General features: G+C 42.7%; 1 protein-coding gene across 3 annotated transcripts in view; it reads left to right on the top strand.

The window, feature by feature from the left end:
• The first annotated feature begins 886 nt into the window (after nt 1–886).
• frmd5a (FERM domain containing 5a) overlaps nt 887–15420 on the top strand; it is a 64941-nt gene continuing 50407 nt past the window's right edge. For all 3 annotated transcript variants that reach the window (XM_084364432.1, XM_084364433.1, XM_084364431.1), the window contains exon 1: nt 887–1253. In XM_084364432.1, coding sequence (XP_084220558.1) covers nt 1152–1253 — 102 coding nt within the window. In that variant the 5' untranslated portion in view covers nt 887–1151. The remainder of the gene's footprint in view (nt 1254–15420) is intronic.

Here is a 15420-nt window from a genome sequence, read left to right as displayed (position 1 = left end):
GAAAATGTGGTGTCTCTTTGGTAAGATTTTGTCAGATCTAAGAAAAATGTTTTTTGTAATAATAGAAATAAGTGGGAATTAAAAAGCAGTAAAATCATACCTGTTAATTTTCTTAACATCATCTCCACCATGCCTCAAAGACCGCAGAGGGTCCTCTCCCACCAACCTGGTTAATGATTTTCACACACTGGGGTCACTGGTGGCTGTTTAAATCGCACTAACGCTGACTGGCCTGCAGGTGGCAGTCAACATACATATTTACAACATGCACTCACCGAGACAGGAAGAGTTATTAAAAATAGTACATTGCTTACCTGAAGTTTGACAAGACACGACATGACACCTGAGGACAGTCATGATTTTGGCTAATTGGTTAAAGATTTCCATGCAAAAGAAATCAAGTATTAGAGTTTTTATTATTTAACTGCTGATTTCTATTATATTTAGGCTTCTTTACACCATTCATGATTTATTAATAGCTCTCAGCCCAAAGAAGCATTTTTTTTTTTATCATGGTTAAAAATGGGGTTAAGGCACTGCAGTCATTCCCTACTAGATTTTGCAATATAAATAACACATGACCCTATATTTAGCCTAATTGTAAGTCTCTGGAGGGTGTTTCACAACACAGGATCCAGGTGTTGAATCTTTTTTTCTGGACCTTGATGGCAGCGAGTCAGGAGACAAATTGCGGCGTAAGAGAAAAAAACAAAAAACAAAGAAAAAAAAACAACAATACTGGGTAATAAAGTGCGGAGAAAACGCCACGCGCTCCCGTTGGTTCAATTTGACGTCAGTTTTCACTGGGACCCGCCCGCTCGCTCAAGTGGCGGCGGTGAATGGTGAGAGATAATCCTCGGCTCTGCTGCCACAGACACACACACACACACACACACACACGCACACACAACAGGGCTGAGCTGCCTCTGGATCTGGATGCGGGCATCCTCGGATTCTGCTCTTCTTCTTCACGGGCCCGCCGCACGCAAACTTAACGGGACAACGATGGTGCACGCCTCGGCGGATGAATCCGTGGCTGCTGGTCGTGTAGGGGACCGGGGATTGTGGTCAATGTGACATTCACTGGCACGCTGGTTGTTGAGTTTATTGTTCTGGTCCTTACAGACGCAGAGCAGCGACTCTCTGAGAAGATGTTGAGCCGATTCATGAGCGGCAGCATCAGGAATCTCGAGCGGGAATACAGCTGCACCGTCAGACTGCTGGACGATACGGAATATACGTGCACCATTCAGGTTAGTCACCTGTCGACCACCGGGGGTTTGGTTCAGCAGCTGAATAGCGCTTTGCGATTGTGTCTGGACCTGGCAGACAAGAAGAGGCGAGGGGGGGACAGCAAGTGCCTGCATGTCCCGCTGCTGGTGTCTAACCAAAGAGAGCACCCTGGATGAGCATTATGCAGAGTTATTTTTGTCATTTTAAATAATAGAAAGGCGTATATTCTGGAGGATGTGTTTCCCCTCGCATGCCCCAGCATTGCCAGAAACCAGTGAGTGAATTTTGGTGGCAGCCTTGGCTTTGAAGACGTCAGGGAGCTCTGTAGGACAGACATGACATCTCCCCTCAAGGCTTGATGGAGGAGTGGGGGGGGGGGGGGTGTCAAAAGCACATTGCACTACTGAAATGTATGGCTGAAAGGCAGGATTATTTTTTCTTACGTGTCAGTTTGTCAGCTTGTTGTTGCTCATGCAGTTTCCCTTGAACCTGTGACATCAATAATGCACATGGGGTATCCCATTGCTGCCCTGGAGAACATGCAGTGGTGCTCCATGCACAGGTGGAAGCATGGGCCGTGCCATGTTGATCGCAGGGATGATGTGCATGCCTGACATATTCTTCCATGATCATGAAAACAAACTATTGATCATGCCGGCTGAAGCGTGTTTGTTTGTCAAGATGAAAACAGAACCAGGCCCTGATAGTACAATGTCTTCTTCTACAAGTGATGCTTTGATGATTGCTCAGTTCTTGTGTTCGCGCTGATTTCAGAAAAAGTAGGTGAGAGGGCCTGTCACTTCAATTGCAAGACAGTATTGTTGCCTTTCTTTGTGTTGTAGGAAAGGTGCGCAAGGAAATCCTCAGAGACTTCCCTGACTAGCAGCAACATGTAGATGCATTAAAGCCGCTCCACAACATTAACCTGCGATGTGAAACATTAATAAGACATGTGTGATTCTCGTCCCTTTGATACGTGTTATCATCAGCAGGCTGTACAGCCACCGCTCCTCTTTCCTCCCATGAGCAAGCGTGAAATAGATACTGCAATTACTGTAGGATCGTGACTGTGTGCCCAGGTTGTAAACAGACCTGCATTTCTGCTTGGAGAGCTGAGCCAGAGATGGAGCTGGGCCAGATGGACTGTGAAGCCAGCAGGTGTGCTGTTTGCAGCAGAGTCGTGTGGTCTGGGTGGCTGACGTCAGCAGGGCTGGAAGGAGGGGAGTGGAGTGAAAGAGGAGAATGCTCCGGCTCTGCTGTGACTGTCTGGCATCCTGACTATCTTTCTGTCTAACCTGGCACCTGGGAGAGAGAGAGAGAGAGAGAGAGAGAGAGAGAGAGAGAGAGAGCAGGCTAATTCACCTGACTGGCCACACCACTGGAGCGTGTTCCTCGTTCAGTTCAAACTTTGCCCTTCCTTCCTGCCTGGCTTCCAGGCCTGCCAAAAACCAAAATCACCCTGGATACCAGGACACCTAGACTAGGGAATGCAAAGTAAGAGGCATAACTAGGTCATATATTCTCAGTCTCTCATGAGCTCTCTCTGCCTCTGTGTTTCTGTCTCTCTTTCTCTTTTTCACCTTCTTATGCCGAGCTTTTATTCCCACTAGACCTGTTTCCATTACACTCTGATCCCTTCCCTAAACTGTTTAATGGCTCCAAACTCAGATTTACCCCTGACAGACGTCGGCCTCCATCCTTTGTCTGACATTGAACCAGGTGCCCACTTCTTCAGTGACGTGGACGTCACCGTGGTGTTTGCGGCAGAAATAAGGAAACACGACCGCAGCTGAGCATTGAGGTCTTTCAGAGGAAAACATGTCCATCCTTTTTAAAGCGGTGGCAGCTGTAATGCATGGACTTAAGTTTTGCTTTAATGAATTATGGAGGAAAATGTGAGCACTTGTAATTACACAGTCCTGTAGATTTAGCTCACATCTAGTCGCAGGTTGATGGAAGTGCCCTGAAATCCCCGGTTGCCCTCAGGCCTCTTTTGCTCTCTGATTTTAATGCAGTGTTGCAGCAGAGAACACCGACTGAGACTCAAGGAGAGCCTCACATATTTGTCATTAACATGTTTGTATAACAGAAATCACATGAAAAGAAAATACCATAGTTAATCAAAGACAAGACTAAGTGGATTCACCCACTGCAGTGCAACATGCACTCTCATCTGCTTGTGCTCTTGAAGCACAAGTCGAGCATTATTCTCATTTAGGTCTGCCAGATGCATTATTGATGGGCCTAAGACATCTAAATGCAGGTTGTTTGTCTCTGGTTAGCTTTAAAAGTTCTCCCAGCTTGTGCATATGAAGGAGCCTCAAAGACGACACTGTTACACAGTTAGGTATTGTGAATTGTCTGTGGGGTGAGGAGGCAGAGTGAGAAAGAAAACTATTGTTTACGCCTAAAAGGACTGGTCTGCTTTTCTTAAACAAAGAAGAAGTAGGGTGTGTTTAAGCTCCCCTCCACCCAAGTCCTGCTGTTTCTGAGGATTTGCATTTTCCCATGTTTTTGCTGATTGTTACTTCTTTAAATGCTTATAATGCAAAAGAATGATGATGCAGAAGACATAGATCATACTTAATTTCTCCTTCGCTGGTAGGAATCTGTTACGCACTCTGAAAACCTCCAGTGTTTCTTTGTTGTGCTTCTAATTAATAAAGGATTTATTGAATTTGACTGTCAGCACAGAGATTTGGCCCACTCTATTCCTCACAAATCGTTAATTATAGCTTACTCTACACCCTGTGAAACCTATGATTACCCTGGGCTCTCTAATAACTGTTTTGTTTAAGGAAACCCAGCCACCAGCGCTCAGGGCAGTGTCACTTTTGAACCCAACAGTAAAAAAACACTCGATTCAACATTTCAAACTGAACTTTTGGCAGATTCCCCTTCGAATACTTCCCTGCACAAAACTGCACAGCTCCTTCATTAACAGCCATATTGCCATTTTTAAAATGTTCTTTTTATTTTTCTAGACTTTGAGATCCTTCTCTCTATCTTTCTCTATATTTTTTCTACTTTAATGTTTGTTGTTACGCACCAAAACACCAAGGCACATTCCTCACATGTGAAAACCCACTTGGCAATAAACCCTACTCTGATTCTGAATGTATGAAGGTAGAAAGAAGAAAGAGTCACTACTGCTGTGACCAAAATCAATGCTGTACAAGTTCTCCTGAGGTCTGCTGACATCTTGGTGGGGGGGACTGCCGGGGGAGGGGAGCTGTGTGTGTTTTGTGCTCATTCAGGAGTGCTTTACACTGAAGCATGGTGCCAGGCTCTCAGCTGTTGCTGCGGTGACTCCACAGTTACTCTAACAAAATATGAGATCACTCGCTGGTCAGGATTGCCCCTTCCAAAAGCCCTGACAAAGGCTTGGTCGTTAGCGCTTCCAGGAAGGTAATTAATGCCCTGAATGCTATTGGAGGACACCATGATGCCATGCCCTCACCGACCAAGATGATCCTGGGACTGTCCCACTGTTCCCCTGACACACATTCAGTAGTTAACCTCTTGTGATGCCATTAAAGCTCACACCAACATCTAGAACTGGCATGTGCTTTTAGGGTTGGGTATCATTTAAAATGTTTCGGTACTAGTCAGGGCTGCACAATTAATCAATCCATTATCGAAATTGGAGTATGGCCAAGCATTGTAATGAAGTGCTGTGGTGCTACAGAGATGCCCCGGCCTACAAATCCTGTAAGAAAACATGTTTGTTTGTTACAGACGCTAACGAATGTCACATCGTCATGATTTTAAAAGTTTTTACAGTGAAAATGAAAGCTGTGATGCAAAACTGATCATATGTCTATGCCATTTTGATGTGGCAGAGTATGAAAAGCACAGATCTAAATCATAAAATTAATGATGGCTGAATTCCATTTTGCTGCTTTAGTTTCATGTTCCTGGGATATTCATGCTGGTTCTCTTTCACACTTTCATCGCCTAATGGGCACTTAAATAGAACAAAGCCATCATTAGTGTTATTAGTAACACCTGTCCTACTACAGTGTGTGGCTGGCTTTTTTTGTGTGTGTTTTACCTGTTTCTGTTTAGAGGCAGAGTGGCAGAGACGTGTCAGGAGAATGAGCCACACCTGAATCTACGCCTCCTGATAGCTCCAACTCATATATGAGGTTCTGGATATCTCTGTTCCTCTCTTTATCTGTCTCTACCAGCTAGCAAAGTTTTAGTTTGGTTATGTTTGTGGTCATTTAGATTTGCTTTACATTTGGTCTAATTTGGTTCAGTTTGGTTTAATAAAATATACATATACAGTCACGTCTTTACTCTCAGTGCTTCTGTTTTGTCATTACAGATTGGATTAATGTATTTCTTGTACATCCATATAAGAAATAAAACATTCTCGATGAATCTAGCTGGCTCAGAGCTAAGATGTTTTTTTATATAGATATCGCAGTTTTATCTGCAGTGTCCAGCGTGACACTTGAGAGATCCCTGGTGACTGCAGATCTTTGCTGACTTTACACTGTCAGGACCTTCAGTGACACGGACATCTCCACAGTGTCCTGTGCGGGGGCCGTCTTTGAAAGAGCGCATACTTCTGTGTGCAGGTGTGTGCGCTCAGAACTCACAGCGGCTGACACACTGTTGCTATGCTTCATATGAATGATTAAAATGTGTGCTAGGTCTGAATGTTTCATGAAGAGTAACCTCAGGAGAACGTCACTTATGTTTACCAGCATCACTGCGCACCAGCATCACGATTGGCTGAACCTGCGGCGCATGGCTGGTTGCGATTAAGGATTACATCACTGTGGCGTCTATCTACACAGCAGAGCGGTGCAGGACAGACCCGGTCTTGCAGCCCTCCCCGATCTCTTTCATGGGGATTTGAAATGTGGGAGCAGCCACTTGCCGGTTTCACTCTATCAGTCACGTCTTGTTGATAACGAAAGGGCTGATGCGTCGTGTCAAGGTTGCACAGGGCAGCAACTCTGTTGCTGCCTTTGGATGTGGTCCTTAGTGGTCACCCTCGTGTTTCTTTACATTCTCAGTCACAGCTCTGATTTTCCGACGGGTTGGTACGGAGAATTTAAACTTTGCCTGACCTTGGATTCAAGAATGAGCTTAGCCGAAGACGAGATGCCAAATGACTCTTTTGTTAGACACTCATCGAAACACGAGCTCTCACACATTTACACTTTTCTCGCAGAAATGTCATCAGCTCTTGTCGTATCTGAATGCTGAGGCCAACAAATGTGGGTGGAGAGCTTGTTTGGGTTTCACCAAATGGCCCTCTTATATTCCCCAGTGTCTCTTTGTGTGTGTGTGTGTGTGTGTGTGTGTGGCTGGATGGAGAGCAGGCAGGCAGTCTGTCAGTGTGTCGGTAGCAGTCTGCTGAGACCTCCATTGTGCTGTCTGGGATGTATTGTGTGACAAAGAGAAACAGAGAGGGGGTCTGGGGTTATGCTCCACCTGGAAGCATGAATATTAAACCTCACTACCAGAGTAATATATTCCTCTGGTGGCTGGTCTGCTAATGAGAGAAGTGGACAAGAGCAGAGCAGTGTTGATGATCCCGTTCCCCCGTCAGGCCAAGGTTCACTTAAAAAGGAGACAGCCTACAGCCATAGTAATGCAAACAGATTGCACAGCTTGTTGGTGATATTTATATACTTCAGTGGCCTCATAAATGAGTTAACACGGCGCACCGAAGCTCTTGCTGGGGATTGCGAAGAGGGAGAGCCTCTGATAGCTTAACTAATTTAAAAAGAGTGTGGAGCTAAGCTTTAATCAGATAATGAAGGGTGTTTCTAACCTGCAGTTATGACACGCAGGAGTGATGCACCACCTCAAGCCAGAGAGTTAATCGGTTAAGAGCTGTCTTCAAATGCTGACCTCAAAAGTTTGTGAGCACAATTCAGCATCAAACAGAATTTTAATTGCCATGTTATATCAGGCTCAGCATAAACTGAAGGAGGACAACACAACAGCCTTAGTTAATGTTGGATATGGAGTTGTGTTTAATAATGAGACACTTTTTTTGTGCAGAGCAATTTTTGTTGTGTAACTGCCAACGGGGCACAAATATATGATTTTATATTAAATGTGGCAGGACTGATAACTGATGTTACTGTAATACATTTTCTGCCTTATTTATTATACAGTGTTGTAACAAATACACATTTACAGGAAAGAGAGGAACGATCTTATTGCTGATGTTGTCTTTGTAACCTAATTTTTATTCATGACGTTTTACACAGCACAGAATAATCTGTTTGGGAAGATTTCTACAATAAGTTATCACTTTGAAATAGAAACTGATTCGGATTATTTACTATTTTTTTTATGATGTGATGTCAACAAAACTCAAAAGTCTTTAGAGTATGACAAAAATCAGAACAAATGAAGTCATCAGCACCCGCAGATGAGTTTGTAACACTTTTAATGACGCGCCGCAGCAGAAGGAAACTCCTAGCCCGAGGCTTTCCTCAGCATTACTGAGACATTTGTGGGTGTAACCCCTTTAAACAGCAGCCAGGATCCTGCCAGTGACTAACAAAAAGCTGATACGGATCGTCGAAACAACATCAACAAAAAACAAATACAAGCGAAATAGTAGTTAGAAAATATAACAGCCAGGATGAGTTGCCAATTGATGCAAACAGTGAAAAATGCATGTATGTACATATGCAAGCTGATCATGTGCGGAGCCTCCATCGTAAAAACAAATACATTCATTGAAACAACACCATCAAAAGATAAATATAATGGGAAAATAAGTAGTAGTGAGCAAGATTTTCATACTAACAATAAGGAAATGCTTCTTGTACGTATGTAAACTCATCCGTCATGATCTATCCGTAGTCACACTTTCCCTTTCGTCCACTCCTCTGTAAGTCCTGCTTGTTGCTCTGGTCCTGTTTGTCTTTGGGCCTCTGGGCTCTCTGCTGTATGAGAGAATCCATCCTTTGTCTCGCTCTGTACTTCAAGGCCCTGTGCCTCTGCAGACTAATGAGGAAACAGGCATATGCTCGTACTACTCCACTCACAGTGGAAAACAGCAGATCTGCACTTTTTCGTTGACTTAGGTTGCACAACAGCAGGCTGAGAACTCAGTGATCTGCAGTGTATCTGTGTGCATTTAGATTCTTGTTCTCTCATCAGCTAAATGGGACTTTGTTTTTCAAGTTCATAAAAACAAAGCATGCGTATTTTTCCTTCTTTGTCAGCCCAACAATGTTGTTGCTTGTGAATAATCGGCGGTCACGCTCTCCGATACAAAAGTTGCTTTGTGATGGAGATTAATATTAATGTGTGTGTCATCAGCAGCTCAGGCCAGGTGCTGAGCTGAAAACTGACGTGGTCTGACAGCCGTGACACTCTTCTGTTGGCCGACAGAGTGGTGAAAGTCAGAGAACGACCAGTGAGGTATAGAGAGTAATTTAATCTTCAGCTCTCAGTTTAGTTGTCATTGCGTCACTTAAGTTTGAAGTCCCACAAGGGAGCGTTTTCTCAAGAATGAGATTGAGCCGTTTTATTTATGACACATCTTTCTCCCCTTTGTTCTCCTGCTATTCCTCTCTTCCATCCTGCCCTCATCTACTCCACGGGTCACCTCTTTCTCTGTTTATGTCGCCAGGCTTGTGGATTCTGCTGCACACAGCCTCACTGCAGGGTTTTTTGAGCTAATGATTGCTGTTCCTCCCCTTCTTCTTCCATCTTGCGTTTCCCTTCATCCATGCCTTAGTGTCTCGTGTCTTATCTGTCTCCTCAGCAGATTTTCCTACTCAGCGTGCTCTGTGGAGTCTCGCCTCTGTAATGTTCTCATTGTGGTCATTGCTGCTCAAGAAACAGATGCTTTACCGTTATTGCTTGTATGTCAGGATTACCGATTTTGTTAAAGCCATGGTGACAACCAGTTTCTTGTCTTCCAACTGTGCCATTATATACCCTATACCTCCTGCTATGCTGTTGCTAATCAAATAAACAAGAAAGCATTCACACAAACAATGGATAAACACTTCTGGATTAGTATTAATTTTCTCTAATTGGGTATTTTCTAAATACTGTGTACAGTATTTTTCACTCCAGATAAGGAAACCCCCGGCTTATTGCAAGGTCAGTTGTAGCCTCTTGCTTTCAGTGCTCACATAAACTGGATTTGTGGTTGACTTGATTTCATAGGGCTGCTCGATTCATGGATCCTGTCCCTTCACTGCACTTTCAGAAGATTGAGGTATTACTTACGGTGTCTCGATTTGACTGGATGATGACTTTGTGTTGACTGGATAATGTCACACACAATAATAGTCAGTAAAAGGGAAAACGATCTTCAAACGAAGAGCTGTCAGGTCCTTCAGGCTCCGTGTTCAGCAGGCAGAATTTGCTAACAGCTTATTTTCTCCTTATATAAACAGTGCTTCAGCTCTGTATCTGTACAGCCTCAGTAACCACTTTGTACATCTTTCTGTCTTTAAAAAGCAGTTTACTCAACCAGACAGTGAGTCATGAATAAATGAAACATTAGTATAAAGCATGCAGACTTGGGTTGAGAAGTTCAGCAGCGGGCTAAATAGTGCACATAAGTCCCATGTTTTAAATGGTATACGATGATGAACTAGCTTATGGCATCTTAGAAATGACTGTTGTCCTGAGATATGATGCTCTGTATGTGTTTGCCAGCTGTGGTAGAAAAGAAAAAAAAGACATAATGTCATTTAGTGCCGATGGGTCACATCACGGCAGTCTACTTAATTGAGTCAGTATCGGCGATATGATCTGGTGCATCAGACTGTCGCATCGGTGCCTAGTGTTAGCAACTTTAAGTGATCCAATAAATCCTGAACTACGCTTCACATTAGGTCAATATTGGTCCGAGTGTGACAATGAGGAAATCCATGGAGACAATATAGAGGCTTGAGATTGAAATCATTTTTCGGAGAGATGTCTTTTTTTGGAGGGGGTTAACTGGGACACAGCTGAATTGTTTATTTATTATATTTCTAATAGAAGTCTTACAGTTATATCTGCTTATGATTTGGTAAAATATTTATTTCTATGTGCCTATGATGTGGTAAATACAGCCTGAGCAAACAACCCTTATATTTCCATTTCATTCCTGTTTTTTCCCATAAATTCCTGTTTATTCAAATGAAAAGTTCCAGCCTTGAATGTTCTTGAAATTTTGCAACCCTGCTCTGAACTGCAATGATGGTATCAGACAACAGTAGTGCCAAATTATGATCATTTCTTTTCTTTCAGTGCAAGCTTAACAATAAGACAATAATTTATTCTTACTGTAGTTATCTTATTGGCTCTCTTTATTAGGAGGATGGTGGCTGAACTTGAGCATCATAGCAAAATGGCCTTGAAGGAAAGCCGTCAGGACTCTCACAAATGCGTGTCTAGTTCCAAGAGAGCTCCTGTCATCTTCATACAGATGTGGCTGAGAGGCTGTGAAGAGGGCTACTCGAGCTGCACTGAGAGTACAAGGGTTGCTCATCCTCTGTGGGTCTCACTCCTGCTCTCCTTTTCTGTCTTCTATCTCTCTGTTCAAAAGAGTGACAAAACACGCCGTCTCTCAGGTGTGCCACGGCTCACAGTTCAACAAATCCTCTTATAAAAATGGAGGAAGGCAGAGAGCGGAGGGAGCTCGACGGGAGGCGTGTGCACTGGTGCAACGAGACGTTGAGACGATGCTGGCTGCTTGTTTTTGGTATTTAGATTTGAAAAATCACCCTTTGAATGTTTAATTCATCTAAGTCTAATATGCCACCCACACTGGATAATTTTCCTCCAGAGAAGGAGTTGTGTTTTCCACTGGGTAGATAGATGAGGCTGAGCTGCTTCATGAGAGTCATTATTTGTGTTTGTGCGTGTATGATTGCATTGTGTGTGTCTTGTGTGCATGTATATATATTTGCATATCGTCCATCGGTCAATGTTTTATTCCCATCTTATAATCAGATAAATTCTTGGGTGGCTTCCATTGTTCCACGTGTGTCTGGGCCTGCAGATTACACTAACGGCCATTGGTGCATGCAATCAGTCTCCTTGTCCTTTTGTGTGTGTGTCAGCGCAGCAGTCAGATGAGATGAGTGTCTCTGGAGAGGAGATAGATGAACACACACCGGAGACAAAGAGGCTGGCCACTGGAAATGCACAAGCCTCAGACACAAAGCAAGCTGTCCTGCAGCTTCTGGGTCAATTCAGCAAGTGTGTTTTGATTAAAAACAGTAGTGTAGTGTTTTCCATTAACATATTGTTCTGTCCAGTTTGTAGTATTTCCTTTTTTCATGTAATAAATGAGAGTAGAGCTTCTCCTACATAGTTGAATTTAGATCTTTTGTTAGCTTTCTGTTGTCTTGAGGGATCTTTCACTTTTCACTAGCTCCTTTTTGACATGTGTGTCTGCAACAGTGTTTGTTTTTTTTTATAGTTCAGCTGATGTACCATAAATTTCTGCCTCTGCTGCAGCCAACGTCTCCCTCGGTTGCATCAGCTGACGTCTTTTATTTGAAATTTTTCTGCTGTTTAAAATACTTGTGGTCGTGGATGCATTGTATCATTCATTTTAAGATCTTTGGTTCCCTGATTTTACACCATTAGATTGTTAGATTGTCTCAATATTTCTTAACCAGCATGCTATTTTGAGCCTTTGTTAAACTTAAAAAAGTGGACTTGTTTTGAGTGATTTGTTTTCTTTCTGTGATGGTCCCATTAATACCACTGTTGTTGTTGTTTGGCTGTCTTGGTGCTGAAGTCAAAAAGTATAAGATGGCTTGTAATGTGACTTGCAGTTGGCAAACATGCTGCTGGTGCTTCATTATTTCTCCTGAGTCCGGCTCATACACCGCCTGCAGATAGCAGTGACCAGATAAAAATGTATTGTTCCTACAGCTGAAGTGATTAGTCAGTGAGATTATTTTCTTGATTATCAATTAATTGTTTGTTATTTTTCAATCAAACATTCCAAATATTTGCAGGTTTTTGCCTGTCAAATATGAGAATTTGCTGCTTTGTGTACCAAATAATTATGGCAAACGGATCAGACAATCAGACAAACAAGCAATTTTAAATGTCCCCTTGGACTTTAAGGAGTTGTAACAGGCAGACCTTTTATAAACAAAACAGTTCTTGATTAATTCAGAAAATAAATTAAATTAGTTTGCTAAAGCCCTAGTTGTCACTTTTTTTGACATTAGGGCTGCAACTTGCAATTATTATCATTAATGATTAATCTGTGGATTATTTTCCCAATTAATTGATTAATTGTTTGGTCAATATAATGTCAAAAAATGCTCATCACAATCTCCACGTGCCCGAAGTGATGTTTTCAGACTGCGTCGTTTGTCCCACCAACAGTCCAAAACCCAAAGACTCTCCATTTACTATCATAAATGACAAAGAAAAGCAGGAAATCCTTTGATTTAAGAAACTGGATCCAGCAACAGCTTTGCTTGAATTATTAATCGATTAACAAAATAAGTGGGAACTAATTTCTCTTGATCGACTAATTGTTGCAGCTCTGTTTTACATCAGGCTTGGTCTAGCCCACAACTGACAGCATTAGAAAGAGAAATCATAAGTAATTTATCCCTCTATCATATTATTTATCTGAATTAATCTTGTTGAATGTCTTTATGAGTCATCTTTTCAGTCTCTGATTTGCTGGACAACCTGGAAACCAGCCAGGCTGGTCTCAATGACCACAACAACCACTGCTTGTCACAACGTATTTCCCAGGTGTCGTCCTCCCTCAGCCCCAACAGCTGCTGGAAATCAGTTAAGGCAAAACATTGTCATTATTCCTGGTTCATTAGGTTGTGTCTGTATATGTTAGACAACAAGCCGAGATAGAGACTTGTTATTTGGGTATCTCCTCTCCTCTCCTCTCCTCTCCTCTCCTCTCCTCTGTCTCCATTTGAATGCACGCCTCACTGACTATAGCAGAGAGTGAGTACATTGCAGACTCAATCACAGGCATCTTTTCATTTGGTTCAGAAAACTCCATTCTGCGCTCTGTAATGTTTGTAATTGTAAGAGGAGACTATTCCCACTTCTGGCACGAGAAAATCACATTAGGAAGTGTTATATCGCTGAGCGCCTGCATTGCTGTCTTGAGGAAAATGGGTTTTCAGGCCAAAGTAGTGACATGGGTTTAAGGTTTAACAGTCGTGCACTTGAGTGTCACAGTGAATGTCTCTCTGGAGGTGTTTATGTCATGACTGACTGAAAAGAGCATCTGATATCTTCTGAGCCATCAGATGCTCTCTCCTGCTCTCCTGTTATGTAAAACCATAGATGAGTTGCTGCTATTGTGTCCTGTCTTGTACATTGTCTGTTTCTTACCAAATATCACACTGAGAGCTCTCAGTGACTACAGTCTGATAGCAGCACTGTCCATAAGCATCATCTTTGTCAAAATTTTGAATAATGGTACTCAGAAGCCCTATTATTTACAAAGTGTTCATTGTCAGGGTGAACCTCAACAACCCAACAATAACTGTTATGTTATGAAAGCTTATGAAAAATTGAAAACTTGTCGCATTGACAATGCGGCAGAATCCATAAATTTCAAACTGTAAAAAAATCCTGTGGTTAGAGTCGGAAGAGTCTACAGTCAGGTTTGTGGCTCTGTCCACACGTACATGGATGTTTCTTAAAACTAAGCCATTTTAATGCGTTTTGGCCTTTAGTATACGAAACTCCATTTTCAGTGTTCATGTCCGGGCAGTAACTGACAATTTTGGAAACCATGATGTAGACACCCACCTTCGCAAACCTTCTGAGTTTGTACATTGATGGAACGGGAATCATATTGTGGGGGACCATGAATGCCAATACCAAAGTGATGGACAGATCATCAGGTCAACGTTGCTTTCCCTAGAGCCGTGTTGCTAGCATGACCAAAAATAACACCAGCACCCTGAGAGTGTTCATTCTTGTGGCCTGCACATACTCAGCCTATTGTGCTTTCTAGTGTCTGAACGGAACTGAAAACAAATGAGGAACGAAACGCTAAAATGATGCTTTTGAAAATGATGCCCTTTAGGTGAAAACATGGCTGCATTTATGGCCCTTTTAAACAGTAATATGAGAAAAAGTGTCTCCTTATTTTGCTCATTGTGTGTTGCTGTGGTAGTACTGCAAAACTGCAGAATCTGAACAAAGAAAAAGAGCTGAGGAAATGATTTAAGCCTTTGGTCGCAGCTCTGTGTCTTTGTTTTGGCTGAGCACACAGACAGAGGTGTGCCATATGGCAGCAGAATAGCAGTCTGGAGGGGATTGTTTCAACAGTGGTGCTTTCCTCTCAATAAATGGTGTTCATGGAGCTCCCCACTGTCCCCGGGGTGGGGGACAGGTGCCGCTGAAGGGAATAAAGGGCTGTTTGCACAGCTACCCAGCACGTCCGTCTCCCAACTCATTTGCAAGGGAAGACTGATTGTTTGCCCCGGGCCCCTTTGGCTGCTTGTACAGTGCCAGAGCCGCTTCAGTAGAGTTTCATATGATAGGAAACAGTAAGAGGACATTACAAAAACCTTGTTTCTGTTTGCACAATATAATACTAGATAAAATATGAAGCTTTTGTTCTCTTATTTTGAGAATTGTTTCACCATTTTTGTGATATACCAAAGGTGGTATGATCATTGTGAGGCAAATAGAGTTTTCCTATATATCAATCCTTCCTTGAATCATATCCTATCCTAATTGGAATCCAATTAAGTGTGCATCAGTCCAATCAATACAGAGATCGATTAGGTATCCTGTGGGCTGTGGGGGACACTGATGATGCTGACGATGCTGTGGTCCTGTTTGTGGTGAGCTTAGCTATTTTTAGCACAAGTCATTCCTCAGCGCAGGTACAGAGAATACATTCTACAGAGGAGTTGGCCTAGCCACCTCCGCCCACACGCTGCCTCAGGCACAATGCAGAGCTAATGAATCATGAACACATTCTGTGACTATCATTATCTGATCTGTCGGTGCCCTGCGTACAAACGCTCTGGGAAGATTCACTGATATATCTTGGATTGATTGTATTGCTCATACTTTGCTACATTTTTATTGCCTTTTCAAGCCGAAGGAGTCTTAGAAGTTGGCCACGTTGCATAATATGTAGCCCTCACAGAAAGGATTCTCACAACAAGGCTCAAAGCAGATGCTCCAGTCGCTGCTTTTTAGTCTGAGCCGGCGGTGCCAATTATA

This window comes from Pagrus pagrus (assembly GCF_965226575.1).
Source record: "Pagrus pagrus genome assembly, chromosome: 10".
Classification (NCBI taxonomy): Eukaryota; Metazoa; Chordata; class Actinopteri; order Spariformes; family Sparidae; genus Pagrus; species Pagrus pagrus.
The sequence above is the reverse complement of the archived record's forward strand: the minus strand, read 5'-3'. Positions and strand labels throughout refer to the sequence as shown.